Source organism: Anser cygnoides, chromosome W (assembly GCF_040182565.1).
Source record: "Anser cygnoides isolate HZ-2024a breed goose chromosome W, Taihu_goose_T2T_genome, whole genome shotgun sequence".
NCBI lineage: Eukaryota > Metazoa > Chordata > Aves > Anseriformes > Anatidae > Anser > Anser cygnoides.
The window spans coordinates 8,397,715-8,414,047 of NC_089911.1; the positions used below are offsets into that span (position 1 = coordinate 8,397,715).

Sequence of the window (16,333 nt, forward strand, 5' to 3'; positions counted from 1 at the left end):
ATTGGGGGGGATGTGGGGCTGGGGGGGCCGCTATGGGGCGGGGGGGTGTGGGGCAGCCATGGGGCTGGGGGGGGCCGCTATGGGGCAGCTATGGGGCTGGGGGCGGGCAACTGTGGGGCTGGGGGGCTGCCATGGGGCAGCTATGGGGCTGGGAGTTCTGCTATGGGGCTGCTGGGGGGCAGCTATGGGGCAGAGGGGGGCTGCTATGGGTCTGGGGGGGCTGCTATGGGGCAGGGGGGTTGATGTGGGTCTGGGGGGCGGCTATGGGGCTGAGGGGGGCTTCTATGGGTCTGGGGGGCCGCTATGGGGCTGGGGGGGGCTTTTATGGGGCTGGGGGGCTGCTATGGGGCTGAGGGGGCGCTATGGGGCAGTTATGGGGGCTGGGAACTCTGCTATGGGGCTGGGGGGCTGCTATGGGGCTGGGGGGCAGCTATGGGGCAGAGGGGGCTTCTATGGGTCTGGGGGCCGCTATGGGGCTGAGGGGGGCTTTTATGGGGCTGGGGGCCGCTATGGGGCAGCTATGGGGCTGGGGGGGGCAACTGTGGGGCTGGGGGGGCTGCCATGGGGCAGCTATGGGGCAGAGGAGGGGCTGCTATGGGTCTGGGGGGGCTGCTATGGGGCTGGGGGGGCTTTTATGGGGCTGGGGGGCCGCTATGGGGCTGGGGGGGGGCGCTATGGGGCAGTTATGGGGCTGGGAGCTCTGCTATGGGGCTGGGGGGGCTGCTATGGGGCAGGGGGGTGGCTATGGGGCTGAGGGGGGCTTCTATGGGTCTGGGGGGGCCGCTATGGGGCTGAGGGGGCGCTATGGGGCAGCTATGGGGCTGGGGGGGCCGCCATGGGGCTGGGGGGTTGCGCTATGGGGCAGAGGGGGGCTTCTATGGGGCTGGGGGGGCTGCTATGGGGCTGGGGGGGTGATGCGGGTCTGGGGGGCAGTTATGGGACTGGGGGGGGGCTTCTATGGGTCTGGGGGGGCCGCTATGGGTCTGGGGGGGCCGCTATGGGGCTGGGAGCTCTGCTATGGGGCACCCCCCCCCACCCCCCCACCCCCCAGCCCCCCCCCCCCCACGCTGCTGGTCCGCCTCCCCACGGCGTTCTCGGGGCCCCCCCGTGCCCCCTCCCCGCCCCCCGGACTGGGGGCCGCCCCTCCCCCCACTGGCCCCACGGGGGGCGCCCCCGCCACGAGCGGCGCTACCGCGTGTACCGGGAGCTGTGGGGGCGGGGGCTGCACCTCACGGGGGGGGCAAGTTCGGGGGGACTTCCTCGTGTACCCCGGTGAGTGCGGGGGGGGCAATTTGGGGCGGGGGGGCAGAAGTTGGGGGGAGAGGGCTTGAGGGGCTGGGGGGGGGGGGGGTGGGGTCGGGGGGGCTTTGGGGGGGGGTGGGGGTGGGGGGGGGGACTTGGGGGGCCGGGGGGGCACAAGTGGGGCGGGGGGGGCAGAAGTGGGGGTGGGGGGGGGCTTGGGGGCCGGGGGGGCACAATTTGGGGTTGGGGGGCAGAAGTGGGGGTGGGAGGGGGCTTGGGGGCTGGGGGGGGGAAATTGGGGTCGGGGGGGCTTTGGGGGGAGAATTGGGGTGGGGGGGGACTTGGGGGGGCCGGGGGGGGCACAAGTGGGGCGGGGGGCACAGTTTGGGGTTGGGGGGCAGAAGTGGGGGTGGGCTTGGGGGGCTGGGAGGGGGGGGAATTGGGGGCCGGGGGGGCTTTGGGGGGGAGAAGGGGTGGGGGGGGGGGACTTGGGGGGGGCACAAGTGGGGTTGGGGGGGGCAGAAGTGGGGGTGGGGGGCTTGGGGGGCCGGGGGGCACACAATTTGGGGTTAGGGGGCAGAAGTGGGGGTGGGAGGGGGCTTGGGGGACTGGGGGGGGGAAATTGGGGTTGGGGGGGGGGCTTTGGGGGGAGAATTGGGGGTGGGGGGGGGACTTGGGGGCCGGGGGGGGCACAAGTGGGGGGGGGGGGCAGAAGTGGGGGTGGGGGGGGGCTTGGGGGGCTGGGGGGGGAAATTGGGGTTGGGGGGGACTTGGGGGGGGCACAAGTGGGGCGGGGGGGAGTTGTGGGGGGGATTTGGGGTGGGGGGGCTTGGGGGTGCTGGGGGTCCTTGGAGGGGTCTGGGGGGCCTGGGGGGGTGGGGGGGATCTTGGGGGGGTCGGGGGGGGGGTTGGAGGGGTCTGGGGGCACTCGGGGGGGGGGGGGTTGAGGGATTGGGGGGGGCCTGGGGGGGTCCTAGAAGGGTCGGGGGGCTGGAGGGGTCGGGGGGGTCCTGGGGGTCCTGGGTGGGGTGGGGGGGGGTCCTGGGGGGTCCTGGGGGGGTTGGGGGGGTCCTGGGGGGTCCTGGGGGGGTTTGGGGGGGTTGGGGGGTCTGGGGGGGTCCTGGAGGGGGTCAGGGGGTTCTGTGGGGGGGGGGCTCAGGAATTCCCCCCCCCAGGCCCCCCGAGCTGTTCCACGCGGCGGCCGTGGCCCTGTGCCCCCCCCCGGGGCGCCGCTGCCCCTGGGGGCGCTGGTGGGGGCCGCGCGCCTGGGGACCCACGTGCGGAAGGCGCTGGTGCTGTGCGCGGCCCCCCGGGGGGCCCCCGCCTACACCTCGCTGCAGTGGCGGGGGGACCTGGGCTGAGCCCCCCCCCCCCGAGAAAAAAAAATCACCGGGTTTGGGGCTTTTAATAAAAAATGACGCGAAGCCCCCGAATTCTGCCTTTTTTTTATGCCCCCCCCAATTTTCTGCCCTTGGGGCCCCCCTTCCCAAAGCCCCCCCCCCCCTTAAGGTTCCTGTCCCCATCCTGGGGGGGGGGGTCACCCGTGTCGCACCCCCCCGAAAAAAAAATCGCTATTTTTTGTTTTTTAAAATAAAAATTCACGTAAATTCAAAAATTTCCGTAAATCCCCAAATTCTGGATTTTTCATGCCCCCCCCCCCAACTTTGTTTTCTGCCTTTGGGACCCCCCCTCCCAAAGCCCCCTTAAGGTTCCTGTTCCCATCCAGGGGGGGGTCACCCCGTGTCCCCCCCCCCAAAAAAAAAAAAACAGATTTGGTTTTTTTCATAAAAAATTAAATTTTAATGTTTTTTTTTATAATAATTTTTTTCTCAAGACTCCTGGGGGGGTCACCCCTATCCTGGGGGGGTCACCGTCATCCTGGGGGGGTCACCCCCATCCTGGGGGGTCACCCCAGTGTCGTGTCCCCCCCCCGAAATAACCAAATTTGGGCTTTTTAATAAAAATTTAAAATTTACTTCATTTTTTTTTGGATAATAATTAAAATTTTTTTCTTAAGACTCCTGGGGGGGTCACCCCATTCTTTGGGGGGGTCACCTCTGTCCTGGGGGGTCACCTCTATCCTGCGGGGGGTCACCCTCATCCTGGGGGGGGTCACCTCAGTGCCCCCCCCCCCAAAATACCCAAATTTATTAACAAAAATTCCAATTAAACCCCCAAATTTCGGGATTTTTTTCTTAAAACTCCTGGGGGGTCGCCCCCATTCCGGGGGGGGGGTCACGTCTGTTCTGGGGGTCGCCCCCCCGTGCCCCCCCGTCAGACGCTGATGGTGCGGAAGACGGTGAAGCCGGAGAGCGCGGTGGTGACGAGGAGCCCGGGGCACTGCGGGTGCCAGTGCAGCTCCTTCAGCTCCGTCTCGCCCTGGTGCACGAAGAGCAGCTGGGGGGCAGCGCCCCCACCCCCCGTCGTCCTCCTCGTCCTCCTCCTCGCCGCCGCCCCCCGGGCCCCCCTCGGCCTCGGGGTCCCGCTCGAGGGCCAGGTCCCACTGCGTCACCGCGTCGTCGGCGCCGGCGGCCGCCAGCACCCCGCTCTCGCTCGGGTGCCACTCCACCGAGGTGATGGGCGCCGAGTGCTGCTTGAAGGTGGCCACGCTGCTGCCCGTCTGGGGGGGGGGAGATAAATATGGGGGGGAAGTGGGGCTGGGGGTCGATGTGGGGCTGGGGGATGGCGTGGGGCAGGATCTGCTGTGGGGCTGGGGGGCTGCCGTGGGGCTGGGGGACGGCGTGGGGGAGGATCTGCTGTGGGGTTGGGGGTCGATGTGGGGCTGGGTGTTGCTGTGGAGCTTGGGGACGGTGTGGGGCAGGACGTGCTGTGGGGTTGGGGGTTGCTGTGGGGCTGGGGGCTGCCGTGGGGCTGGGGGTCAATGTGGGGCTGGGGGACAGTGTGGGGCAGGACCTGCTGTGGGGTTGGGGGCTGCTGTGGGGCTGGGGGACGGTGTGGGGCTGGGGGACTGCCATGGGGCTGGGGGGTTGCTGTGGGGCTGGGGTACAGTGTGGGGCTGGGCTTGCTGTGGGGCAGGACGTGCTGTGGGGCTGGGGGTCAATGTGGGGCAGGATGTGCTGTGGGGCTGGGGGTCGATGTGGGGCTGGGGGCTGCCATGGGGCTGGGGGTCAATGTGGGGCTGGGGGGCTGCCATGGGGCTGGGGGACGGCGTGGGGCAGGATGTGCTGTGGGGCTGGGGGTTGCTGTGGGGCTGGGGGTTGGTGTAGAGCAGGATCTGCTGGGGGGTTAGGGGTCGATGTGGGGCTGGGGGGTGCTGTGGGGCAGGACGTGCCATGGGGCTGGGGGGCTGCCATGGGGCTGGGGGTTGCCATGGGGCAGGACGTGCTGTGGGGCTGGGGGTCGATGTGGGGCTGGGGGGCGGTGTGGGGCAGGACCTGCCGTGGGGTTGGGGATCAATGTGGGGCTGGGGGGCTGCCATGGGGCTGGGGGTTGATGTGGGGCTGGGGGACTGCCATGGGGCTGGGGGGTTGCTGTGGGGCTGGGGGGTGATGTGGGGCTGGGGTACAGTGTGGGGCTGGGCTTGCCGTGGGGCAGGACATGCTGTGGGGCTGGGGGTCGATGTGGGGCTGGGGGTCGATGTGGGGCTGGGGGGCTGCCGTGGGGCTGGGGGGTGATGTGGGGCTGGGGTACGGTGTGGGGCTGGGCTTGCCGTGGGGCAGGACATGCTGTGGGGCTGGGGGTCGATGTGGGGCTGGGGGTTGCTGTGGGGCTGGGGGGCTGCCGTGGGGCTGGGGGACGGCATGGGGGAGGATCTGCTGTGGGGTTGGGGGTCGATGTGGGGCTGGGGGGCTGCCATGGGGCTGGGGGACGGCGTGGGGCAGGATGTGCTGTGGGGCTGGGGGTTGCTGTGGGGTTGGGGGATGGCGTAGAGCAGGATCTGCTGGGGGTTAGGGGTCGATGTGGGGCTGGGGGGTGCTGTGGGGCAGGACGTGCCATGGGGCTGGGGGGCTGCCATGGGGCTGGGGGTTGCCATGGGGCAGGACGTGCTGTGGGGCTGGGGGTCGATGTGGGGCTGGGGGCGGTGTGGGGCAGGACCTGCCGTGGGGTTGGGGATCAATGTGGGGCTGGGGGGCTGCCATGGGGCTGGGGGTTGATGTGGGGCTGAGGGTCAATGTGGGGCTGGGGGATGGCGTGGGGCTGGGGGTCGATGTGGGGCTGGGGGACAGTGTGGGGCTGGGCTTGCTGTGGGGCAGGATGTGCTGTGGGGCTGGGGGTCGATGTGGGGCTGGGGGATGGTGTGGGGCAGGACCTGCCGTGGGGTTGGGGATCAATGTGGGGCTGCGGGGTTGCTGTGGGGCTGGGCTTGCCGTGGGGCAGGACGTGCTGTGGGGCTGGGGTTTGCTGTGGGGCTGGGGGTCGATGTGGGGCTGGGGGATGGTGTGGGGCTGGGCTTGCTGTGGGGCAGGATGTGCTGTGGGGCTGGGGGTCGATGTGGGGCTGGGGGATGGTGTGGGGCAGGACCTGCTGTGGGGTTAGGGGTCGATGTGGGGCTGGGGGACGGCGTGGGGTGGGACCTGCCATGGGGCTGGGGGGCAATGAGGGGCTGGGGGTCACCATGGGGCAGGACCCCGCTATGGGGCAGGACCCCCATGGATCAGGACCTCCCCGCTATGGGGCAGGACCCCACTATGGGGTGGGACCCCCCCCCATGGATCAGGACCCCTCCCCATGGATCAACCCCCCCTGCTATGGGGCAGAACCCTACTATGGGGCAGGACCCCGCTATGGGGCAGGCCCCCCCCGGCTCAGCCCCCCACCCCCCCCCCGCGGTGGGGGGGGGGCCGCACCTGGAATTGCCGCAGGTCCCAGAGGCGCAGGGCGCCGTCGTCGCCCCCGCTGAGGACGAAGGGCTCGCGGCGGCTCCAGCTCAGGGCGTTGACGTCGCCGGCGTGGGCGCGCTCGGCCGCCAGCATGCAGGCGCGCCCGGGGGGCCCGCACGTCCCACACCCGCACCGAGGCGTCGGCCGAGCACGAGCAGAACACCTGGGGGGGGGGGGGAGAAGGGGGGTGAGAGCAGGGGCGGGGGGGGCAGAGCTATGGGGGGGGGGGGCCCAGACCCAGAAGTGAGGCGGTGGGGACAGCGCCGGGGGCCCCGGACCCCGCATAGCGGGGGGCAGAGCCATAGCGGGGGGGGCCAGAGCCACATTAGGGGGTCCCAGACCCATGGCGGGGGGCAGAGCTATAGTGGGGGGCCAGACCCACATTAGGGGGTCCCAGACCCATAGCAGGGGGGCCAGACCCATAAGTGAGGTGGTGGGGACAGTGCCAGGGGTCTCTGCCCCACATTAGGGGGTCCCAGACCCATAGCGGGGGGCAGAGCCATAGCGGGGGGGCCAGACCCACAGCAGGGGGTCTCAGCCCCATAGGAGGGGTCCCAGCCCCATAGCAGGGGGGCCCAGACTCATAGCGGGGGGGCCAGAGCCATAGTGGGGGGCCAGCCCCATAGTGGGGGGCCCAGACCCACAGCGGGGGGGGCCAGACCCATAAGTGAGGCGGTGGGGACAGTGCCAGGGGTCTCAGCCCCATATTAGGGGGTCCCAGACCCATAGCGGGGGGCAGAGCCATAGCGGGGGGGCCCAGAGCCATAGCGGGGGGGCCAGAGCCACAGTGGGGGTCTCAGCCCCATATTAGGGGGTCCCAGCCCCATAGCAGGGGGGCCAGAATCATAGCGGGGGCCCAGACCCATAGCAGGGGGGGACCAGACCCATAGCGGGGGGCCCAGACCCATAGCAGGGGGGACCAGACCCATAGCGGGGGGCCCAGACCCATAGCGGGGGGGCCAGAGCCATAGTGGGGGGGGCCAGACCCATAGCAAGGGGTCCAGACCCATAGTGGGGGGGGCCAGACCCAGATTAGGGGGTCCCAGACCCATAGCGGGGGCCCAGACCCATAGCGGGGGGGCCCAGACCCACATCAGGGGGTCCCAGCCCCATAGGAGGGGTCCCAGCCCCATGGCGAGCCCCCCAGCCCCACAGCCGGGGTCCCAGCCCCACAGGCCCCCCTCCAGCCCCACAGGGAGCCCCCCCAGGCCAAAAGGAGCCCCCCCCAGCCCCCAGGGAGCCCCCCAGCTCCCCCCAGCCCCCCCCCCGGCCCCCCGGCCCCCCCCGCGCACCGAGGGCTCGTTGGGCGACCACTGCAGGTCCTCGACGGAGGCGCTGTGGGCGCTGAGCGGGCGCTGCTCCACGGCCCAGCCCCCCCGCGGCTCCCACAGGTGGATGCGGCTGCGGCAGTCCCCGGACAGCAGCCGGCCTGGGGGGGGGGGCGGGGGGTCATAACGTGGGGAGGGGGGTGTAAAGTCGGGGGGGGCGACCCGCGCACTCCCGAGCCCCCCCCCGCCCCCAGCCCCAATTCAGGCCCTACACCCGTTTGCCCCCCCCCCAGCACCCGTTTGCCCCCCCAGCACTATTTTGTGCCCCCCCCCAGCCCTACAATCCCCCCAACCCCTTTATCTGCCCCCCCGAAACTCTCTCCTCCCCCATCCTGAATCTTTCTCCCCCCCAGGAGCTGCCCCCCCCAGTACCTCTATGCCCCCCTGCCCCTTTCTGGCCCCCCAGCCCCTTTTTACCCCCTTCCATCCCCTCTACACCCCCTCCCCATCCCCCTCTGTGCCCCCCCCACCCCTTTCTGACCCCCCCAGCCCCTTTCTGACCCCCCCAGCCCCTTTTTACCCTCTTCCACCCCTTCTACACCCCCTCCCCATCCCCTCTATGCCCCCCCAACCCCTTTTTGACCCCCCCAACCCCTTTTTTCCCTCCCCAGCCCCTTTTTGACCCCCCAGCCCCTTTTCACCCCCCAGCCCCTTTTCACCCCCTCCAGCCCCTTTCTGACCCCCCCAGCCCCTTTCTGACCCCCCCAGCCCCTTTTTACCCTCTTCCACCCCTTCTACACCCCCTTCCCATCCCCTCTATGCCCCCCGAATCCCCTTTCTGACCCCCCCAGCCCCTTTTCCCTCCCCAGCCCCTTTTTACCCCTCCCCCAGCCCCTTTTTGACCCCCCAGCCCATTTTCACCCCCCCAGCCCATTTTCACCCCCCAGCCCATTTTCACCCCCCAGCCCATTTTCACCCCCTTCCATCCCCTCCACACCCCTTCCCCATCCCCTCTATGCCCCCCGAATCCCCTTTCTGACCCCCCCCCAGCCCCTTTCTGACCCCCCCAGCCCCTTTTTATCCCTCTCCATCCCCTCTATACCCCCTCCCCATCCCCTCCATGCCCCCCCAGCCCCCTATTTCGCCCCCCCTCCCACTGACCGGGCACGGTGGGGGACCAGTCGATGGCGAAGCCCTCGGCCATGTGCCCCCCCAGCCCCATTTACCCCCCTCCAGCCCCTTTCTGACCCCCCCAGCCCCTTTCTGACCCCCCAGCCCCCTATTTTCCCCCCCACCACTGACCGGGCACGGTGGGGGACCAGTCGATGGCGAAGCCCTCGGCCATGTGCCCAGCAAAGGTGAAGAGCGGCGCCTGCTCCCCGCGCTGGCGCATGAAGCGCTCGGCCTCCTGCGCCCCCCAGCGCCCCCAGCGGCCCCCGCAGCTCCAGCACCTCCACCTGCCCCTTCTCCGACCACAGCGCCGCCACCGGGCCGAGCCCCCCAGCTCCGTCACCTGCCGGGGGGGGGGGCGAGGAGGGGGGTGAGGGGGGCTGTGAGGGGCTTGGGGGGGGGGGCTGGAGGGGGTAAGTGGGGTCCTGAGGGGATCCTTGGAGGGTAAATGGGGTCTGGGGGGGGTCCTGGGGGTAAATGGGGTCTGGGGGTAAATAGGGGGTAAATGGGGTCTTGGGGGGGGGTAAATGGGGTCTGGAAGGGTCCTGGGGGGTAAATGGGGTGCTGGGGGGGGTAAATGGGGCCTGGGGAGTCCTGGGGGGTAAATGGGGTCTGGGACGATCCAGGGAGGGTAAATGAGGTGCTGGGGGGGGTAAATGGGGCCTGGGGGTCCTGGGGGGGTAAATGGGGTCTGGGAGGATCCAAGGGGGGTAAATGGGGTCTGGAGGAGTCCTGGGGGGTAAATGGGGTGCTGGGGGGGGTCCTGGGAGAGTAAATGGGGTCTGGGGAGGTCCTGGGGGGGTAAATGGGGTCTGGGGGGGGAAATGGGGTCCTGGGAGTCTTGGGGGGTAAATGGGGTTGGGGGGGTCCCGGAGGGGTAAATGGGGTCCTGAGGGGAGAATTTGGGGGCTGGGGGGGAGAAAATGGGGTCTGGGGGTGTTCGGGGGGGTAAATGGGGTCCGGGGAGGGGGGTAAATCAGGTCTGGGGGGATCCTGAGGGGGTAAATGGGGTCCTGGAGGAAGAACATGGGGGCTGGGGGGGGGAAAATGGGGCTTGGGAGGGTCCTGGGGGAGTAAATGGGGTCCTGGGGGGCAAATGGGGTCCTGAGGGGGTAAATGGGGTCCTGGAGGAAGAACATGGGGACTGGGGGGGGAAAATGGGGCTTGGGAGGGTCCTGGGGGGGTAAATGGGGTCAGGGGGAGAATTTGTGGTGCTGAGGGTGGAATGGGGGGGTCCTGAGAAGGTAAATGGGGTCCTGGGGAGAACCTGGGGGACTGGGGGGTCCTGGGGGAGCCCACGGTGGTGCTGGGGGGGTCTTGGGGGGGCAAATGAGGTGCTGGGGGGTAAATGGTGTCCTGGGGGGGGGGGTCCTGGGGGAGTAAATGGGGTCCTGGGGGGTAAATGGGGTCCTGGGGGGCTCTGGGGGCAAATGGGGTCGGGGGGGGGGCGTAATTGGGGTCCTGGGGAGGGGGTAAAAGGGGTCTGGGGGGGGTCCTGGGGGGTAAATGGGGTCCTGGGGGGGTCTGGGGGGTCCCGGCCATACCCGCACGCGGTTGATGCCCCCGTAGTGCGGCACCATGGCCAGGAGCAGCTGCGGCTGCCGCTCCTCGTCCTCCTCGTCGTCGTCTTCATCGTCGTCCTCCTCCTCCTCCTCCTCGCTGTCGTCGGAGCCCCCCGGCGCCGCCGGGTGCCGTGCAGGTTCTGCATCTTCATCACCAGCACCCTGGGGGGGGGGGGGGGGGGGGCGCTGGGGCGCGGCCGGCACCCCGGGGGCTGGGGGGGGCCCTCCCACGGATCCGGGGGTCCTGCCCCCCACCCTATGGGTGCCCCCCCACCTACGGGTCCCGCTCCATGGATCCACAGGTCCCCTTCCCCCTTATGGGATTCCCCCCCCCCAAATCTATGGGTCCCCCCCCCACAGACCTATGAGTCCCCTCCCCATTTATGGGGTCCCCCCCAGATCCACGGGTCCCGCCCCCACCTATGGCTCCCCCCACCCCCCATAACCCCCCTCAAATCCATGGGTCCCCTCCCCCCCCCCGCTCCCCCCCAAACCTATAGATCCCCCCCCACCTATGGGTCCCCCCCCCAACCCATGAGGGTCCCCCCCAGACCCATGCCCCCCCCCCCAACGACCCCCCTCCCCCCGGAACCCCCCTGAACCCCCCAACGCCCCCCCCCACGGGTCCCTGCCCCCCCCCCCCCCCGGGTACCCCCAACCTCCCCCCCGGGTCTCACCCCCACACCCACGGCTACCCACCCCCCCCACCCCCCGCCCCTCCCCCACCTGTTGGCCTGCGCCGTCTCCGCCTGGGTCCCGGCGCAGAGCATCAGCGACAGCGGCGGCTCCCGGCGCCCCTCCCCCAGCTCGTCCCGCACCACATCGAAGCTCAGGCACGGGGCCCCTGGGCCGGGGGGGGGGTTAGGGGGTCGGTTTGGGCCCCCCCGCACCCCCGCACCCCCCCAGCCCCCCCCCCCGGCCCCCCCCCCGTACCGGTGCCGGCCCGGTGGTACAGCTCGTAGGCCGCCTCGTCCATCACCAGCTCCTCCCCGGGGCCCGGCGGCGGAGCCCGGCCGGGGATGTACACACGCCCCGCCCCTTTTCCGCCAGGACCCGCCCCCTTTTTGGCAGGCCCCGCCCCCTTCCCGCCCGGGCCCCGGTGGCCCCGGGGGCGCTTGGCCCCGCCGCTGCCGCTGCGCGCCGCCATCTTGGGGAGCTTCCGGTTGAGCGCGCTTCCGGTTGAGCGCGCTTCCGGTTGAGCGCGCTTCCGGTTGAGCGCGCTTCCGGTTCCGGCCGCTTTTTTGGTCCGCCAACCGCTTCCGGTCCCCCACGCACCGCCGGTCCCCCACCGCTTCCGGTCCCCCACCCGCTGCCCGCCCCCTCCCCACCCGCTTCCGGTCCCCCCACCCGCTTCCGGTCCGCCCGCCGCCATCTTGTCCCCGCCGTCGCCATGGCGACAGGGACACGGCCCCGCCCCCCTCGGGGTGTCCCCGCCCCTCTCATTTAAATATAGGCGTAATTAACGAGCTGTGGTTGGAATAGAAAAGCTTTAATTAAGGGGGGGGACAACACACGGGGACATCGGGGGGTCATTGGGTGACATTTGGGTGACATTGGGGACATTTGGGGAGGACATTGGGGGGATTTGGGGACATTTGGGGGACATTGGGGGCTTTGGGGACATTTGGGTGACATTGGGGACATTTGGGGACATTTGGGGGGGACATTGGGGGAAATTTGGGGACATTTGGGTGACTTTGGGGGCTTTTGGGGACATTGGTGACACGGGGGTTGGAATTTGGGGACATTTTGGTCACATTGGGGTATGGGGGGACAATTTAGGGGGCCATTGGGGGGCAAGGGGGGACATTGGATGACATTTGGGTGACGTTGGGGGACATTTGGGGACATGGTGGACATGGCAGGGACATTTGGGTGACATCGGGGTATGGGGGGACATTGAGGACATCAGGAGACATTGGGGTACATTGGGGACATGGGGGGACATTTGGGTGACATTGAGGGGGACATTGGGGGGACATTGGGGGGACATTTGGGTGACATTGGGGCATGGGGGGGACATTGAGGACATTTGGGAGCACTGCGGACATGGGGGGCAAGGGCGGACGTTTGGGGGGACATTTGGGGACATGGGGAGGACACTTGGGTGACATTGGGGGGCAAGGGGGGACATTTGGGGTGACACTGGGGCATGGGGGGAGGACATGGGGGGGCAAGGGAGGGACATTGGGGGCACGGGGGGGACATTGGGTTCTTTGGGGGACATTTGGGGACGTGGGGGGGGGGGAATCGGGTGACATTGGGGTGGGGGGGCATTTGGGGACATCAGGAGACATTGGGGGCATGGGGGGGCATGGGGGACATTGGGGACAAGGGGACATTGAGGACACTGGGGACACGAGGACATTTGGGGGGCATTAAGGACATTGGGGACGTCATGGGACGGGGGGGACATTGGGGGGACATTGGGGACATCAGCGGGAGATTGGGGACATTTGGGGGTCATTAAGGACATCGGGGACATCTGGGGGCATTTGGGGGACATTGGGGACACAGGGACGGGGGGTCACAGTCGCGGTGGCGCGGTGGCCGCGGTCGCTCACAGTTTTACGCCCCCACCCCCAAAACGCCCGGATTTGGTTAAAAAGCCGCCCGGGGACGGGAGGGGACACTTTTGGGGGACACTTTTGGGGACACTTGGGGACGTCCCCGGCCCGGGATGGGGCCAGCCCACCTGGTGGCCGCGGTGGCACCGAGGGGGGGGGGTCACAGTGGCAGCAGGGGGGGGGGGGAGGGAGACGTGGCCGTGTCCCCTGGGGGTGTCCCCAGGGGGTTGGGGACATCGGGGGGGGGCTCGGTCCCCGCGGTGTCACCCGAGCGGGCTTTGGGGGGGGGTGTCCGGGTCGGTGTCACCCCATGGGGTCACATCCGGGTCAGTGTCACCCTGTGGGGTCACATCCAGCTCGGTGTCACCCCGTGGGGGTCACGTCCGGGTCAGTGTCACCCCGTGGGGTCGCGTCCTCGTTGTCATTGTCACCCCGTGGACCGGGGGGACGTGTCCCCGTCCTCTCCGGTGTCACCCCATGGACCCCGGGGTCCCCTCCTCATCCTCACGGTGTCACCCCAAGGACCCTGGGGCCGTGTCCTTGTCACCTCGAGGCCCCCGGGGTCCCATCTTCATCACCGCGGTGTCACTTGGGACGCCCTCCTCATCCTCTTTGGTGTCACCCGGGGTCCCCTCCTCATCCTCACGGTGTCACCCCATGGGCCCTGGGTCCTGTCCTTGTCCCGTTGTCACCTCGAGGACCCCAGGGTCCCATCTTCGTCACCCGGGGCCCCTCCTCATCCTCTTTGGTGTCACCCCACGGACTTTGGGGTCCCGTCCTTGTCACCTTGAGGACCTCGGGGTCCCATCTTCATCACCGCGGTGTCACTTGGGGCGCCCTCCTCATCCTCTCTGGTGTCACCCTGAGGTCCCTGGGGTCCCGTCCTTGTCACGTTGTCACCTCATAGACCCCGGGGTCTCATCTTCATCCTCTTTGGTGTCACCCGGGCTCCCCTCCTCATCCTCACGGTGTCACCGCATGGGCCCTGGGTCCTGTCCTTGTCCCGTTGTCACCTCGAGGCCCCGGGGTCTCATCTTCATCACCGCGGTGTCACTTGGGGCCCCCTCCTCATCCTCACCAGTGTCACCCCGGGGTCCCATCTTCATCCTCTCCGGTGTCACCCGAGGGCTCCATCCTCATCCTCTTTGGTGTCACCCCGGGGTCCTGTCCCCATCACGGTGTCACCACGGGGTCCCATCTTCATCCTCTCCGGTGTCACCCCAGGGTCTCATCTTCATCACCGCGGTGTCACCCCGGGGTCCCCTCCTCATCCTCACGGTGTCACCCCAAGGACCCCGGGGCCGTGTCCTTGTCACCCTGGGGTCCCCAGGGTCCCCTCCTCATCCTCTTTGGTGTCACCCCCGGACTTTGGGGTCCCGTCCTTGTCACCTCGAGGCCGCCGGGGTCCCACCTTCATCCCCTCCTCATCCTCACGGCGTCACCCGGGGGGGGGGGGTCCCGTCCCTGTCACCCCCCAGCCCCCAGGGTCCCATCCACGCCCCCCACCCGGGACCCCAAAAGAGGCCGGAGGAGGGGGGCGGGGAGGGGACAAAGGGAGGGGGGGAACAACGGGGGGGAGGGGACAATGGGGGGGGTCTGCGCCCCCCCCGCGCCCCCCGTCATACCTCGGACTCGAGGCTGGAGAAATGCGCCGAGCCCCGGCGGGCCCCAGCCCCCCCCGGCGGGCTCCGAGGCTGGGGGGGGGGGGAGCTCCGAGGCGGGGGGGCGCCGTGGTGGGGGTGGTGGGAGGGGGGGGGGGGGCGGGGGCGGGGGGCAGCCACCCCCACCCCCGGCGCCCCCCAGGCCCCCCCCCAGGCGCTGAGGTCCTCCAGGCTGCGGGAGGCGGCGGGGGGTCGTGGCGGTGCCGGCGGCCCGGGGGGGGGGGGGCGGCGGCGCGGTGGAGCCCCCCCCGCCGCCCCCCGCCGTGGGGAGGGGGGGGGCAGCAGGAGGAGCGGGGGGGGGGGGGCCCGGCGGCGTGGGGGGGGGGCGAGTGGCGGTGGTGGTGGTGGCGGCGGGAGGGGCGCCGGGGGGCCGCGGGGGGGGCGGGTGGTGGTGGTGGTGGTGGTGGCGGGGGGGGGGCGGCCCCCCCCCAGCCCCTCCCCAGCCCCCCCCCAGCCCCCCCCCCAGGCCGGGCAGGCGCAGGGGTGGGGGGGGTGGGGGGGGCTCCCAGTCCCGCAGGCGCTCGGCCGAGCAGCTCCGGCAGCGGGGGGGGGCGCGCAGGGGGCGGGGGGGGGCAGCGGCTCCAGGCTGCCCCACGGGACCCCCCGCCGCAAACCCCGCAGGGGGGGGGGGGCGGGAGGGGGGCCCGCCCCCCCCCCAGGTGCTCGGCCGACCAGTAGCGGCCGGGGGGGGGCGGGTGGGGGGCGTGGGGGGGGGGCGGCGGAGGGGGGCGACCCCCCCCCAGGGACCCCCCGCCACGGAGCCCCCCCGTTCTCGGGGGGCAGGGAGCAGAAGTAGGCGGGGGGGAGAACCAGCAGGAGGAGGAGGCCTGGGGGGGGCCGGGGGGGGCGGGGGCTCGCCGGGGGGGGGCGGGGGGCTGGGGGGGCCCGGGGGGGAGGGGTCGCAGCCGTCGGACTCGGAGTCGCTGAGCTCGGCGTAGCGGGGGGGCGAAGTGGGCGGGGGGGGCTGTGGCGGTGCGGGGGGGGGCGGCGGGGCATGGCCCCGGCACGGGGGGCGGCACGCAGCAGGGGCTGGGCCTCGGGGTCCCCGTGGTGGTGGGAGGGGGGGGCCCCCCCGTCGGGCGGGGGGCGGCTTCGGCGGGGGGGGGGGGCGCGCTCGTCCTCGTAGGCCAGGCGGGCGTAGGGGTAGGGGGCGTGGGGTGGGGGGCGGCTCGCGGGCCCCCCCCCGCAGCGAGCGGCGGGGCCAGGGGGGTCGCCTCGGCCGCCCGGTAGCTGGGGGGTGTCGGGGGAGGGGGGCGAGCGGGGGGGGGGCCCCGAGGACCCCCCCGGCGGCAGCCCCCAGCCCCTGGGGCTCGATGGGGCCGTAGAAGCGGTGGAAGGCGTCGAAGGCGGGGGGCGCGGGGGGGGCGCGCCAGCGCTCCGGGGGGTCCTGCGGGGGTCGCGGGGGGCCGGGGGGTGGGGAGGGAAGGGGGGTGTGGGAGGGGGGGACGCGGGGGGGGCCCCCCGCTCGATGCCGGGGGGTCAGGGCTGGCAGAGGCTGGGGGGCCGGGCCCGGGGGCGTCCCTCGCCGCTGCAGCAGCTGTACATGCCCTGGGGGGGGGGGGGACACGGGGAGGGGGGTGGCACCGGGGACGTGGCCCCGTCCCCGTGGTCCCGCTCCTGTCCTGACCCCCCCCCCCCATTCCCCCCACATCCCCATATCCCCCCATGTCCCCCCATTCCTCCCCCATAACCCCATCTCCCCCCATAACCCCCCATAACCCCCTCCATAACCCCCCATAACCCCCCCATAACCCCATAACCCCCCCCACAGCCCCATAACCCCCCATAACCCCCCCCATAACCCCACAACCCCATAACCCCCCCATAACCGCATAACCTCCCCATAACCCCCCCATAACCCCCCCCATAACCCCATGACCCCCCCATAACCCCATAACCCCCCTACCCCATAACCCCCGCCACAATCCCATAACCATAACCCCCCATAACCCCATAACCCTCCCCACTGCATACCCCCTCCCACAACCCCATAAACCCCCCATGACCCCTCCATAACCCCCA

General features: G+C 70.7%; 1 protein-coding gene across 1 annotated transcript; it reads right to left on the reverse strand.

Moving 5' to 3' along the window:
- Positions 1–3,504: 3,504 nt before the first annotated feature.
- Positions 3,505–11,275, reverse strand: LOC136788747 (glutamate-rich WD repeat-containing protein 1-like). The gene is given in 11 exon segments (XM_066987423.1): positions 3,505–3,643; positions 3,645–3,862; positions 6,051–6,192; positions 6,194–6,246; positions 7,376–7,512; positions 8,654–8,769; positions 8,771–8,843; positions 10,050–10,205; positions 10,208–10,245; positions 10,810–10,927; positions 11,017–11,275. Coding segments are annotated over 11 exon segments (1,392 nt in total). The 5' UTR covers positions 11,231–11,275; the 3' UTR covers positions 3,505–3,516.
- Between the last annotated feature and the right edge of the window lie 5,058 nt (positions 11,276–16,333).